The sequence below is a fragment of the Prionailurus viverrinus genome, chromosome C2 (assembly GCF_022837055.1).
Source record: "Prionailurus viverrinus isolate Anna chromosome C2, UM_Priviv_1.0, whole genome shotgun sequence".
In the NCBI taxonomy this organism is placed as follows: domain Eukaryota; kingdom Metazoa; phylum Chordata; class Mammalia; order Carnivora; family Felidae; genus Prionailurus; species Prionailurus viverrinus.
This window is the reverse complement of record NC_062569.1, coordinates 52758446-52770826: the sequence shown is the minus strand read 5'-3', so window position 1 is coordinate 52770826 and position 12381 is coordinate 52758446. Positions and strand designations below refer to the sequence as shown.

General features: G+C 37.6%; 1 protein-coding gene across 1 annotated transcript in view; it reads right to left on the bottom strand.

Moving 5' to 3' along the window:
- Nucleotides 1-8775: 8775 nt before the first annotated feature.
- Nucleotides 8776-12381, bottom strand: part of GFM1 (G elongation factor mitochondrial 1) — a 46286-nt gene continuing 42680 nt past the window's right edge. The window contains exons 16-18 of the mRNA XM_047875013.1: nt 10989-11149; nt 9956-10009; nt 8776-9804 (exon numbers count right to left, since the gene is read on the bottom strand). Coding sequence (XP_047730969.1) covers nt 9673-9804; nt 9956-10009; nt 10989-11149 — 347 coding nt within the window. The 3' untranslated portion in view covers nt 8776-9672. The remainder of the gene's footprint in view (nt 9805-9955; nt 10010-10988; nt 11150-12381) is intronic.

Here is a 12381-nt window from a genome sequence, read left to right as displayed (position 1 = left end):
TTAATCTTAGCCAGTACTGGACACAAATAAAATTCCTTTCCAAAGCTTCTTTTGCTATAAACCTTTCACAACATTAAAAAAAATAATTTTATTTATTTATGAGAGCCAGAGAACATGAGCAAGCAGGGGAGGCGCATAGAGAGAATCCTAAGCACATTCGGAGCTGCCAGCGCAGAGCCAGACTCGGGCTCTATCTCACCAACTGCGAGATCAGGACCTGAGCAGAAATCAAGAGTTGGACGCTTAACCGACAGAGCCACCTAGGCACCCTGAGGTATACTGGCTTCTTATCACAGGTGCCAGGGTCTCGGCATAACAGCCTTTTTAGCAGTTTTTATTTCAAAAAAGCCTCTTTTCCCTTTTTAAAATTCTATCTCCGGTGAAATAAAAGCAAAAATAAACTATTGGGACTACATCAAAATAAAAAGATTCTGCACAGCAAAGGAAATAAGCAACAAGACTAAAAGACAAACTGTTGAATGGGAAAAGATATTTGCAAATGACATATCTGATAAAGGGTTAGTATCCAAAATATATAAAGAACCGATACAACTCAACACCCCCAAAACAAATAATCCAATTAAAACCGGGCAGAAGACATGAACAGACATTTCTCCAAAAAGACATCCAGATGGCCAACAGATACATGAAAAGATGCTCAACATCACTCATCATCAGGGAAATACAAATCAAAACTACAATGAGATATCACCTCACACCAGTCAGAATGGCTAAAATAAAAAACACAAGAAACAAGTGTTGGAGAAGTTGTGGAGAAAAAAAAAAAAACCCTTGTGCACCATTAGTGGGAATGCAAACTGGTATACCCACTTTGGAAAACACTATGGTGTTTCTCCAGCAAGTTAAAAATAGAACTACTCTATGATCCAGTAATTGCACTGCTGGGTATTTACCGCATAAATATAAAAACACTAATTCAAAAGAGTACACGCACCCCTATGTTTATAGCAGCATTATTTACAATAGCCAACACATGGAAGATGAATGGATAAAGAAGAGGTAGTACACACACATAGCAAAATCATTTAGTAATAAAGGATGAATTCTTGCCATTTGCCATGATATGGATGGAGCTAGAGGGTATAATGCTAAGAGAAATCATAGACAAATACCATATGATTTCACTCATATATGGAATTCAGGAAATAAACAGATGAGCAAAGAAGAAAAAAAAGAGACAAACCAAGAAACAGACACTTAACTATAGCGACCTGAGAACAATAATGGTTACCAGAGAGAAGGTGGGTTGGCAGATGGGTGAAATAGGTGAAGGGGATCAGAGTTCACTTACCATGATGAGCACTGAGTAATGTGTAGAATTGTTGAATCACTATATTGTATTTTAACTATACTAGAATTAAAATTTAAAACCTAAAAAAAAAACCAGGGTGGGCCTGAATAGTTTCTAGAGTTCCATTTCTGGTTTTGTAGCAATTTGTAAGACAAAGACTGTTGTTTCCAAGTCCCTCAAACAAATGAATTATAGCCTAAATATCTATGGACTGACCTGCCTTTTCCTTTTTAAAAAGTTTTTATTTACTTATTTATTTGGAGAGAAAGTGGGGAAGGGGCAGAGAGAGAGGGAGACGGAGAATCCCAAGCTGGCTCTGTGCTGTCAGAGGGGGGTTGGATCCCATGAACCGTGAGATCATGACCTGAACCAAAATCAAGAGTCAGACGCTTAACTGACTGAGCCACCCAGGCACCCTGATCTGCCTTTTTAATTAAAGTTTTAGTTTTTTATAGCAGGAAGATTTTCAACTAAAAAGGGAATCAAAAGATTTATGCCTTTGTAAAATCTCTATCAAGCATTTTAACAAAAGCCTTTTTTCTGAGTATAGAATTTAACCTTGGCTTCTATTAGTGCCTGAAAATTGGTCTTCCCCAATTCATTTGTAGGAGGGCCATGAGAAATTTTGGTCTTCTGTTTCCTCTCTGAAGGGAGGGTTTCTCCAGGGGACTGCCTGGACTAATAACCATAGTATAATCATGGGGTGGTAGAACCTTAGAAGCCAGTCAAGGTCTCTGTGAGTGGGGTTGTAAATAACCATTAATCTAATTCTTCTCTAAATTTGGTAGGATCTTCTGAAAGTGGAGGAAAAAAGGCTTTTTAATTCACAGGATCTGCTGCTGTTCAGGAGACATGCAATTTTTATAATGGCAGGGTCTAGGATACATCTGTAAAGGTCACTGCACAGAAATGCCTAAAGCTGAAAGAGCCTGATTGCAGCAAAGCGAGCCCTATGGCCTGTCCCAGGTGCTTCTGCTGAATTCCCTTTCTAGCTTTCAGTGTTTGCATGACTAGCCTGAGTAGCCTGTCTACTTTAAAACTAGAGATTAGACCAGAGTGTTCTCTGTAAATCTTCTAGGGAAAGTTAACACAGGCAGATGGGGCTGGATTTTAAAAAAGGGAATTTATGTTGGATGTGGACATTAATGTCTTTTTTTTTTTGAGAGAGAGAGGTTGGGGGGAGAGAGAAAGAGAGAGAGAGAGAGAGAGAGAGAGAGAGAGAGAGAGAGAATGCACAAGTAAGGTGGGAGGTGGTGCAGAGAGAGAGAGAGGCCCAGAATCCAAAGCATGCTCCAGGCTCTGAGCTGTTAGCACTGAGCCCGATGCGGGGCTTGAACTGGTGAACTGGGGGCTCATGACCTGAGCTGAAGTTGGACACTCAACCGAGTCACCCAGGCGCCCCTGGACATTAATGTCTTAAGTCTAATTTTTTTTTTCGTTTCATCCAGGGAGTCCCTCAGGTTAGTCATTACACCAATCAGATAATCAAGAACTCTCCATAAATAATTTTTTTCTTTCAAATTCAGCCAATTCAAAGGATTTCTCTTCTGGACACTGACAAGTAGGATCTTATTAATTTCAGTAGCAGCTCAAAACAATAAGACCTTTTATGGCTTAATCAAAGGTGCAAGATGTGTCCCTAGACAGGGCATAGATGATGCAACCCCTGCCATACAAAAGTTTACTCCCCAAAATTATCTAATTAAGCAAAGGACTTTGTTGCACAGGCAGTAAGGATGCTGTAGTGAAAATGGTGTTGCCGGTCTCCCACAAAAATGAATAGATCTGCTAATCTGTGACACCAGGCAAGCACAACTACAATGGAATTTTCCAACACTAACAAGCAACGAAGGACAAGACGACAAAGGCTCAGGACCTTATGGACCAGGACGTTTTATGAGAAACTCCCCTTGAGAACTGGCACAGCCAAAGTTCTTGTAAAAAGTACAAAGTGCTGCTTGTAACTGCACATATCAGAACCCAGGTCTATTTGGCCACCAAGGTGCCCCCAGTAAGTACCATCCAGGCGGCGAAGACCAGAGAGAATATTCTTACTGACCACAAAGTCAAGCTCTTAGGACATATGACAGGATAAAAGGAAAAATCTCGTCTGGTCTTTCTAAGCTTTAGCTTGGTGTTGGGTCTCTCAGAGCCAAATACCCAGGAGGGATGTGCCGTGCGGTTGTGGATTGTGTGGTGTTTGGCAGATGCTTACTGTCAATCTAACCTGTTCTGTGACCAACTTTCCTAACATAGGGGAGTCCCTGAGTTCGGTGGTGAGCACTCTAACAGCTTTTAAGTGCTCAACCCATGCCCATCCATTTTGAAGCTTTGGCTTCCAAGATTTCCTCTGGCAACAGCCTTTCCCTCATGTGCCCATTAACCCACAGCAAAGTTTATCTAAACAGACAGCAGTCTGATAAGAACCATTAATTCATCATTCTGTGAGGTTGGCTCAAACAGCAGGCTTCTAGACCCTGTGCCTGCTTTCTGCCCTATGATTCGTTTTCATAACAAATGACACAAAAGAGACAAAGGAAAACCAAGACCATCTCTGGGAGGAAACGGATCACTAAAACCGAGAGTACTCACCCACATTTTTACCAAGACTTGCTAAGCCCAATGACTTAGTTCCACATTATTTTTTCCTGCTAATCTAAAGGAAAAAAAAAAAGATTCTCATTACTCTCACTCCACTAGATTTGGCAGATGCTTACTGCCAAATCTGGGAGGCTAACATGGTAAAAAATCTTACCTTCTGCTGGTTGTGGATCAGATGTCCCAATATTTCAAAACTGCAGAATCTTCACAGCAATTCTCCAGTGGAAGTTGATCCTGCCAAATATGCCAACTGTAGGGGAGGAATTTAAATTTTATTCTATCCATCAAGGTTCTTCCAGCTAGTCTAAGAATTTAATTGGTATTAGGCAGATTAACAAGAGGGGGGAAAAAAAGGTTTTTTTTACATGTGCAGAGAGGCCCAATAATGCAACTGAGACCTAAAAAATGGGCAGGTTTTTTTGTTTTTTGTTTTACTTTACAGACAATCTGTGAGGAATTAACAGGATAAAGAAAACTTTGGGAGCTTCAATTAGTAAAGAATTCTAAACTGAATTTGGGCTGGGATAGTAAATTAGTAACAAGTAACACGGGTTGTTTGTATAGCTTTCTTGGCTTTAGCTCTAAATTTCCTATCTCTGGTGATAGGCTGTGTTTTCACCTTGTGTTATAGAGAGGGTGCCTTTTTGCATGATTTATTTCCTCCTTTCAGGGGCATAGATGGTGTGGTCCAAGTGTCCTTGTGCCTAGTCTCTTAAGCAACTTTTATTCAAAATAATCAATATACCAAAGCGGGACATTGTGGGGTGGCCTGCCCTTGGCCATTTAATGGAATGCTTGTATCAGTCTCAAAACTTGTTAGCCAGGTTCCTTGGTGAGTAACTGAGTAGGAGGCATCAGCTTTAAAATATACCAAAATATTACTTTTAAGTCTGCCCTGTTAGAAAATTAGAAGAGTTTATACTGAAGCAAAAAATTTTATAGACATGGACTATTACAAAATAAAAACTAGGATGATATGGTTACTTTTTAGATCTAGTTTATGTATTTTTACTTTTTAGATCTAGTTTATATGTTTTTCTATTTAAACCCCAATCCTTTGTATTCACCTTCCCAAAATCTGCCTGATATAAAGAACCATTAAGTATTCTGAAGCACAGGAAACAACCATTTAAATGAAACAACAGATCTCCCACCTATATAATAATGCAAAGAAAAGACCTATTCTAAAATATCAGTCTAGGGGCGCCTGGGTGGCTCAGTCGGTTAAGTGTCCAACTTCAGCTCAGGTCATGATCTCGCAGTTCATGGGTTCGAGCCCCACATCGGGCTCTGTGCTGACAGCTCAGAGCCTGGAGCCTGTTTCATATTCTGTGTCTCCCTCTGTCTCTCTGACCTATCCCTGTTCATGCTCTCTGTCTCAAAAATCAATCAATGTTAAAAAAAAATTTAAAAAAATATCAGTCTACAACAATTAAATCATGACAAGACCAAGTCAAAACCAAAACCTCTACCTGAAGTTCCCTAAGTAATCTTCAAAAAAGGTCTGGAGAGCATTATAGTACTAGCATATTCAATGTCCTGTGATCTTTAATCAACTTTTTAGTATCACATTAAGGGCCAGAAAGGGCTTTCAGCTTTCTAGTCTCACTTATCTCAAAGTCCTCTTCCTCATAAAAGCATTTTTTAAATTAGTGAGATTAAGCTCACAAATATGACCATTATTCAATCAGATTTAACCCTTTTACAGATTTCAGTATAACAGATTATGAATTCTACAGACAACACACAAACACAACTAATTGTCTAAATTTATAAAACATCCAAAATTTAAACCAACTAAATATTCCTAATATCACAATTAGAACATCTTAAATTGCTGACAAATTTTACTAGTATTGATTTTGTCAGCTAACTGCAGAGAAAAGTTACTTCATCTGCCTTGACATAAAATGAAAAACTCTTAAAATCCGTAAGTCTTCTTTTCATTAAGAGTCCAAATTCTTCCAGGGCACTTGGATGGATGGTGCAAGTTGGTTAAGGGTCCGACTCTTGATCTCAGCTCAGGTCATGGTCTCACGGTTCGTTAGTTCAAGCCCCGTATCAGGCTCTGCACTGATGTTGCAAAGCCTGCTTGGGATTCTGTCTCTACTTCTCTGACCCTCCCCCCACTTGTGCTCTTTCTCAAAATAAATAAACTTAAATTAAAAAAAAAAAAGTCTAAATTCTTCCGAGTCACTGAGCCAATAATGGGTATATACAGCATCACATTTATTTTCCTTATCTCTAGAACTTTCAAAATTTTAAGACACACAAAATACCAGGATTTTGTCTGCATTCCATTGCCTTCTACGTTCATTTTTCCTACCTGGATTATTAATTGTTAGAAATGAAACACATTCTGAAAGTCAGTTGGAAGTTTCTATATTTGCTCCTGAATGACAGTTCTTCATGACATAAGAGTTTATTCCAGTTTCCCTCAGGTTAGAAAATTCTATGACCTGTTCTGTGACCTTTCCTAGCTTTCAAAGTCATACTTTCACCTAACTTGCTTCCTGGCACTTATTTGAATGGATAAAGGAATGAATGAATGCTCACAATAAATTGTAAATACAACAGACTATTTCAAGGATGCACTCCAGTGTTAGTTCTTTTAAGACACTTTAAAAGCAACAATTAAAGCTCTCATTCAACAATTTATAGTGTTAGCAATGCAAATAGGTGTCTTCTATAAAGGGATATACTTCTGCATGTCACAATTTACTACTACCTCGTGGATGTCTAGTTCCATTTGCATCAATTTAAAAACTCATCCGGATTTTAAAAATATTAAAGATGAAAATGTCTAACACTTCAGAATTGATAAAATTTTAGTGATTTAAAACTAAACAAGTGAGCAAGGAGGAAAGAAATGGCGGAAAATTGACCATATTTCTTTAAAGGTAAAGTTATCAAACTGAGAACCTATATCCCAAACTCTAACATCATACAAAAGAGCATTAATAATACAACACATCTAAACAAATCTTCCATTTCATGTCTTGGAGGTGCAAGAAATACTGGTCTTTAAACTTTCCTGTATATTCGAATCAAGTGGAAAACTTTTAATGATTTTTTTAACTTTTAATGTTTATTTTTGAGAGACAGAGAAAGAGAGAGAGAGAGAGAGAGAGAGAGAGAGAGAGAGAGAGGGAGAGAGAGACAGAGAGAGAGAGTTGGGTGCTGAGCTGTCAGCACAGAGCATGACACGGGGCTCGAACCCTTGAGCCATGAGATCATGACTTAAGCCAAAGTTGGAGGCTTAACTGACTGACCCACCCATGCGCCTCTCAGGTGGAAAACTTTAGACCTTGGGGCGCCTGGGTGGCTCAGTCGGTTAAGCCTCCGACTTCAGCTCAGGTCACGATCTCACGGTCTGTGAGTTCGAGCCCCGCGTCGGGCTCTGGGCTGATGGCTCAGAGCCTGGAGCCTGCTTCCGATTCTGTGTCTCCCTCTCTCTCTGCCCCTCCCCCGTTCATGCTCTGTCTCTCTCTGTCTCAAAAATAAATAAACGTTAAAAAAAAAATTAAAAAAAAAAAAAGAAAAAAAAAAAGAAAACTTTAGATCTTGAATCCAAAGGATCCAAGTATCTAGGGGCTGGAAATGGGAGTTTCTTCTTAAACTCCCCATGTGGCTTTTAAAGTGCAGTCAGAATTAGTGGGTTGGGAATCACTGCAATACTGACTACCTAGAGCTGTTACTTGTCTCCAACACAAGTAATACGGTCTTTCTTGCAGCGCCCTCTTCGGATCCTCTGTCCCCTTCTCTCTCTGCCCCTCCCGGCTTGCACTCTCTCTCAAAAAAACAAATAAAACATTAAAAAAATATTAGCCAACAATTATCCTTCATTAGAGTAATAGATAAAAACCCTCATTTATGAATATTCTCTTTTTTTTTTGGCTACAGACTTTGGTTCGGATGCGGTCTCTTCCAATTTTAACCAAACTAATTAGCAAGAGATGGCAAGAGATGCAGGTTCTGTTCCTACATCTGTCCCTACGTGATCCCACTCTTGTTACTCCCATCAGCCAGCCTGTGTTTTTGCCTATGAAATGCTGGTGTTAGATTAAATATCTAGATTCTTTTCTGATGGTCTGTCTTTATAAGCAGAATGTTTACCAAGTTAAAAACACATCCAAATTTATCCATCACAGTTCCGATATTCCTAACTATTGGCAATAGCCAGAGAAACTGAGCTAAATTCTAGGAAGGTATTTCCTCATCGGGAACAAATTTCAAAGTCATCACTAATAGTCAAGAGGCTGATGAAATGCCAAAGCAACAGTATTATTCAGGCTTGATGCTACTATACAGCAACACACATATTCATAGGGAAAATGAACTTGGTTTGATGAATACAGCTATTTATCAACTTGAAAATTTAACAAGCTGTGTGATTTTAGATGAATTACTTACCTTCTCTGTGTTTTTGCTTCCTCTATTACAAAACAGACACAGTAATCGTACTTTCATAGGGTTGTGAAAACTATATTAGATAGTGCATTTAAAGCATTTAGCAGATGCCTTGAAAACATGCTCAATATTTGAAAAAATCTTTTTCTAGAAACCTTAAGTTATAAAACCAAACCTATAAGTCAAGAATAAAAAGGAATTTAAAATAATTATTTTATCTCTATTATCCACTAAGGGAAAGGACCAGGATATGTCTGTCACATCAGATGATTTGGGGATGAAGTAATTCTAAACAACATGGTAGAACTGTCTGGGAAAGTCCCACCTATTCTAGAAACAAAAACTTAACATTTGTTCTTTCACCATGTCAGTGAATACAATATATGATAAATTCCAACAGACCCCAATTCAACTAGCATTTACCAAGTGAATGAAACTGACAAGGCAGCAACTACGTAAATTATATTTTATTATTCAGAGCTTCAGAGAGATTAAAATAGGTAAGAATAAAATATGCAAGCATCTGCTTTTCATTTCAAAGGTCCACAAGAAACTAACATAAAAACAGGCAGTTACAAATGTGCAGAAGCCACAAGTTGAAGCAATCACCTATATATAAAACAGCTAGAAATTTACTAGCCATTTTAATATTCCCATGAAGAATCTGAGAAATGTTCTCTACTACGAACATATGAAATCCACTCTTAAACAAAAAAAGTTTGTTCAAGTGTGCGTTGGTGGTACAGTGGTGAGCACAGCTGCCTTCCACAAAAAAGCCTGCTCATTAAAAGAGGACACCCCAAGAAGTGTCATGATACATGCAATTCACTTTCAAATTATTGTTCAGAGCAAAACAATAATTTAAAAAAATTTAAATACAAAGGTATGAGATATAAACAGATAAAGCAAATATGACAAAATAATTACTTGATGAACAAACTGTTAACAAGGTTGTTCATTATTATAAGGTCTAGATGGATTGTACAGGCCTGTTCTTTGTACTGTTTTAGCTCTTCTAGATGCTGAAAATTCTTAGGACAAAAAATTCAGAAAGGAAGTTGACATACCGTTCTAAGTTTAGAAGTATAACTGAAATCAGTCTCTTCCCTTAAATATTAAATATATTTCAGTAATAATCATATTTTATTTGAGGTGTTTCAATGAACTATAAAACCAATCAACAGAGTTGAGATATACATAGAATTGTCTTTGAATATAACAGAAGTTCCTGAATATAATAGGAAGGGCTTCTAAAATTTGTTTCAGCGTGAGTTCTTTCCACTGGAATCCATTAAAGTATCTAAATCTTGAAGATTCAGTTACAGCTAGTAAGCTTAAAGTGAGGGAAGTTAGTTCTTGGCTTTTCCTTTTTTTACAGGAAGTTGACCTGTAGCTTCTAAATACTTATTGATGAGGTCTTCTTGTGTGGCCGGTGAACATGGCTGATATCTGCAGTACTCCATTGTGTATTCTCCCTTTCCCTAAGAAATTAAAACAACAACAAAAGAGATTTTGTTTGTTGTGGTACAACTACCAAGGAAAAGTCATGCAAAGACAAGATTTCACATATTTGAGTGCTGTGTAGGGTGGTTTCTTAAAGAACACTAAAGTAAAGTTTAAACACCTGCTTACCTCTGTGCATGACCTAAGTTCAGTGGAATAACCAAACATATCATTTAGAGGGACCTGAAAACAAACACAGTAGATATTTTAGTATTGTTTATTGAAAAATATTTTAGAAAAGACTTGTAATTCCTTTAGACTTAGGTTTCTACTAACCACTCTTGATTTAAAAGAATTAAAAGACAGAGAAATCTATTTTTGTTTTATTGCAAGTAAAAGCCTTATTTAAAAATAATTTCATTTGAGGGGTGCCTGGGTGGCTCAGTCAGTTAAGCAAATAACTCTTGATTTTGGCTCAGGTCATGATCTCATGGTTTATGGGTCAGAGTCCCATGTAGGGCTCTGCACTGACAGCGTGGAGCCTGCTTGGGATTCTCTCTCTCCCTCTCTCCCTGCCCCTCCCCAGCTCAGGCGTACTCCCTCTCTTCCTCTCTCCCTCCCTGTCTCAAAATAAATAACACACACACACACACACACACACACACACACACACACACACACACTCATTTGACAGTCACAACTAGAAACCAAATCTTTCTGTTTCACAGGGTGGACACTACTGACGGCCTTCCCTCCTCAGAACCTCCACACCCTGGCTGCAGCTCAAGCAGTGAGAAGTGTTTCTCCCATGAAAACGTCAATACAGCTTCCCTCTGGACACCTCAATATGCTGATAGTAGTGTGTTCTAGGCGGCCTTATGTAATGTGATATATGCAGGCAATGGACTTCAATATGATCCCAGTAAATCAGGGAGAAAATGATAAAACAGCTATATAAATAAAGCTTATAATGAGAAAGACACATAACTATGTAAGAAAACGACATATTCATAAAGGCACACGTAAATCTTATTTTTAGCTTAGCAACTTAAGAGTTGCTCTAATAGCAAATTATAAAAATTGCCACACATATCTAAGCCACAAATACAACACTCAAGTAACCAGGATAATGTGTCAATTTGCTCTACACTGTCCAAAAACAAACTTTCATTTCCTTCTGTGGTTACTAAAAGCAAGATTGTCAGTGACCAATAGTACTTACCTCTGCATACAGCGTGAAATAGTCCTCAATCCCATCTTGTCCTGTGATTACCCCATGGCGCTTGTTAATTCCCGCAATCACTGGTCCCTGAAATTCATTTGGGGCTATGACTTCCACAGACATAATAGGTTCAAGAATACATAATGTTGCATTTGCCAAAGCTGGATTAAAAAAAAATTTACAAATTAGTTTATTAATCTTTAGACAAATGGTAACTCTTTTCTACTAGATATACAAAAAGGAAATAGAGGGTGTCCTCCAAAGGTATACACATGAGTGACGAGGTTAAAATATTTGACCTGGACTGTTTTCTAGTAGCAGTAATAGTCCCTCTCCTAAACAGAAATTCCAATAAGATAATACATAATTATAGTACTAATATTTCTATTACTTTATTTTCATCCTTAAACATTACTAAGCTGCAGAGAATAATATAAAAGAGGTCTTCACATAACATTCAATCAAGTCCTTTACATCTAAACTATCCAGTTGAGGGTTACTTATTTTCTCCCTCTGAATACTTTCAGGAATAAAGACAACTAACTGTTAAGTCTTTGACCAGATAAACTGATTCTTTATGGTTGGTCCCTAGAAGATGATTATTTTTATCATCAAATAACTTTTATCATATATTTGGAGAAAATTATCAAGTCACACCTGAGATCTGTCTTTCCTTTTCCAAACAATTTCAACATGTTATTTATTGAGAATCAGAAGACCAGGGTTCTAGTTTCTGCCCTACCCCTAATAAGTTATATGCCCCTCATAAGTTTCTGCCCTGCCCCTAATAAGAAACCAGGCCTCAAGTTTCTTCACCTGCAAAATAAAGACATTGAAGCATTAAAATGTGTATGCCCAATGTGTGTGTCCAGGCTGCTTTTTTATCCCCCTTAATATGTAACCAGAATACCTCTTACTGTGACAAATGCTGAGGTTTAACTGTAACAATGTGAAGAGAATAGAATAAAATTTCAAACATTCATATTTAAATTTAATGTTATGATAGTATGGAGTATTACTTCAGCCTTAGACTGGATGAATTATCTCTAAATAAAAACTTTAAGGAAACACAGAAAAGATGTCAAAATATTTTAAGATAATCATAGTTTTCCCAGCATTAATTTGTTTATAATTAATTAGCAATCATTCTTGTATATTAATTAAAGCACTTCTCCTAAAGACACTCTTAGCTTAAGTGCAATAACTATAAGGAAGGCAATTTAATATACTTGGATCTCTTTGAAATATTTTCTAATTCAAATCAAAGCTCAGACCTACCTTTGACTAATTAGTCCTAATTAGTGAATTTTGTTCTAAAAAAGAGAAATAACTGAACTCTGCAGACTCCTAAGCTCTATCATCTAAGCCCCGGAGAACCCTATACAGACATCTA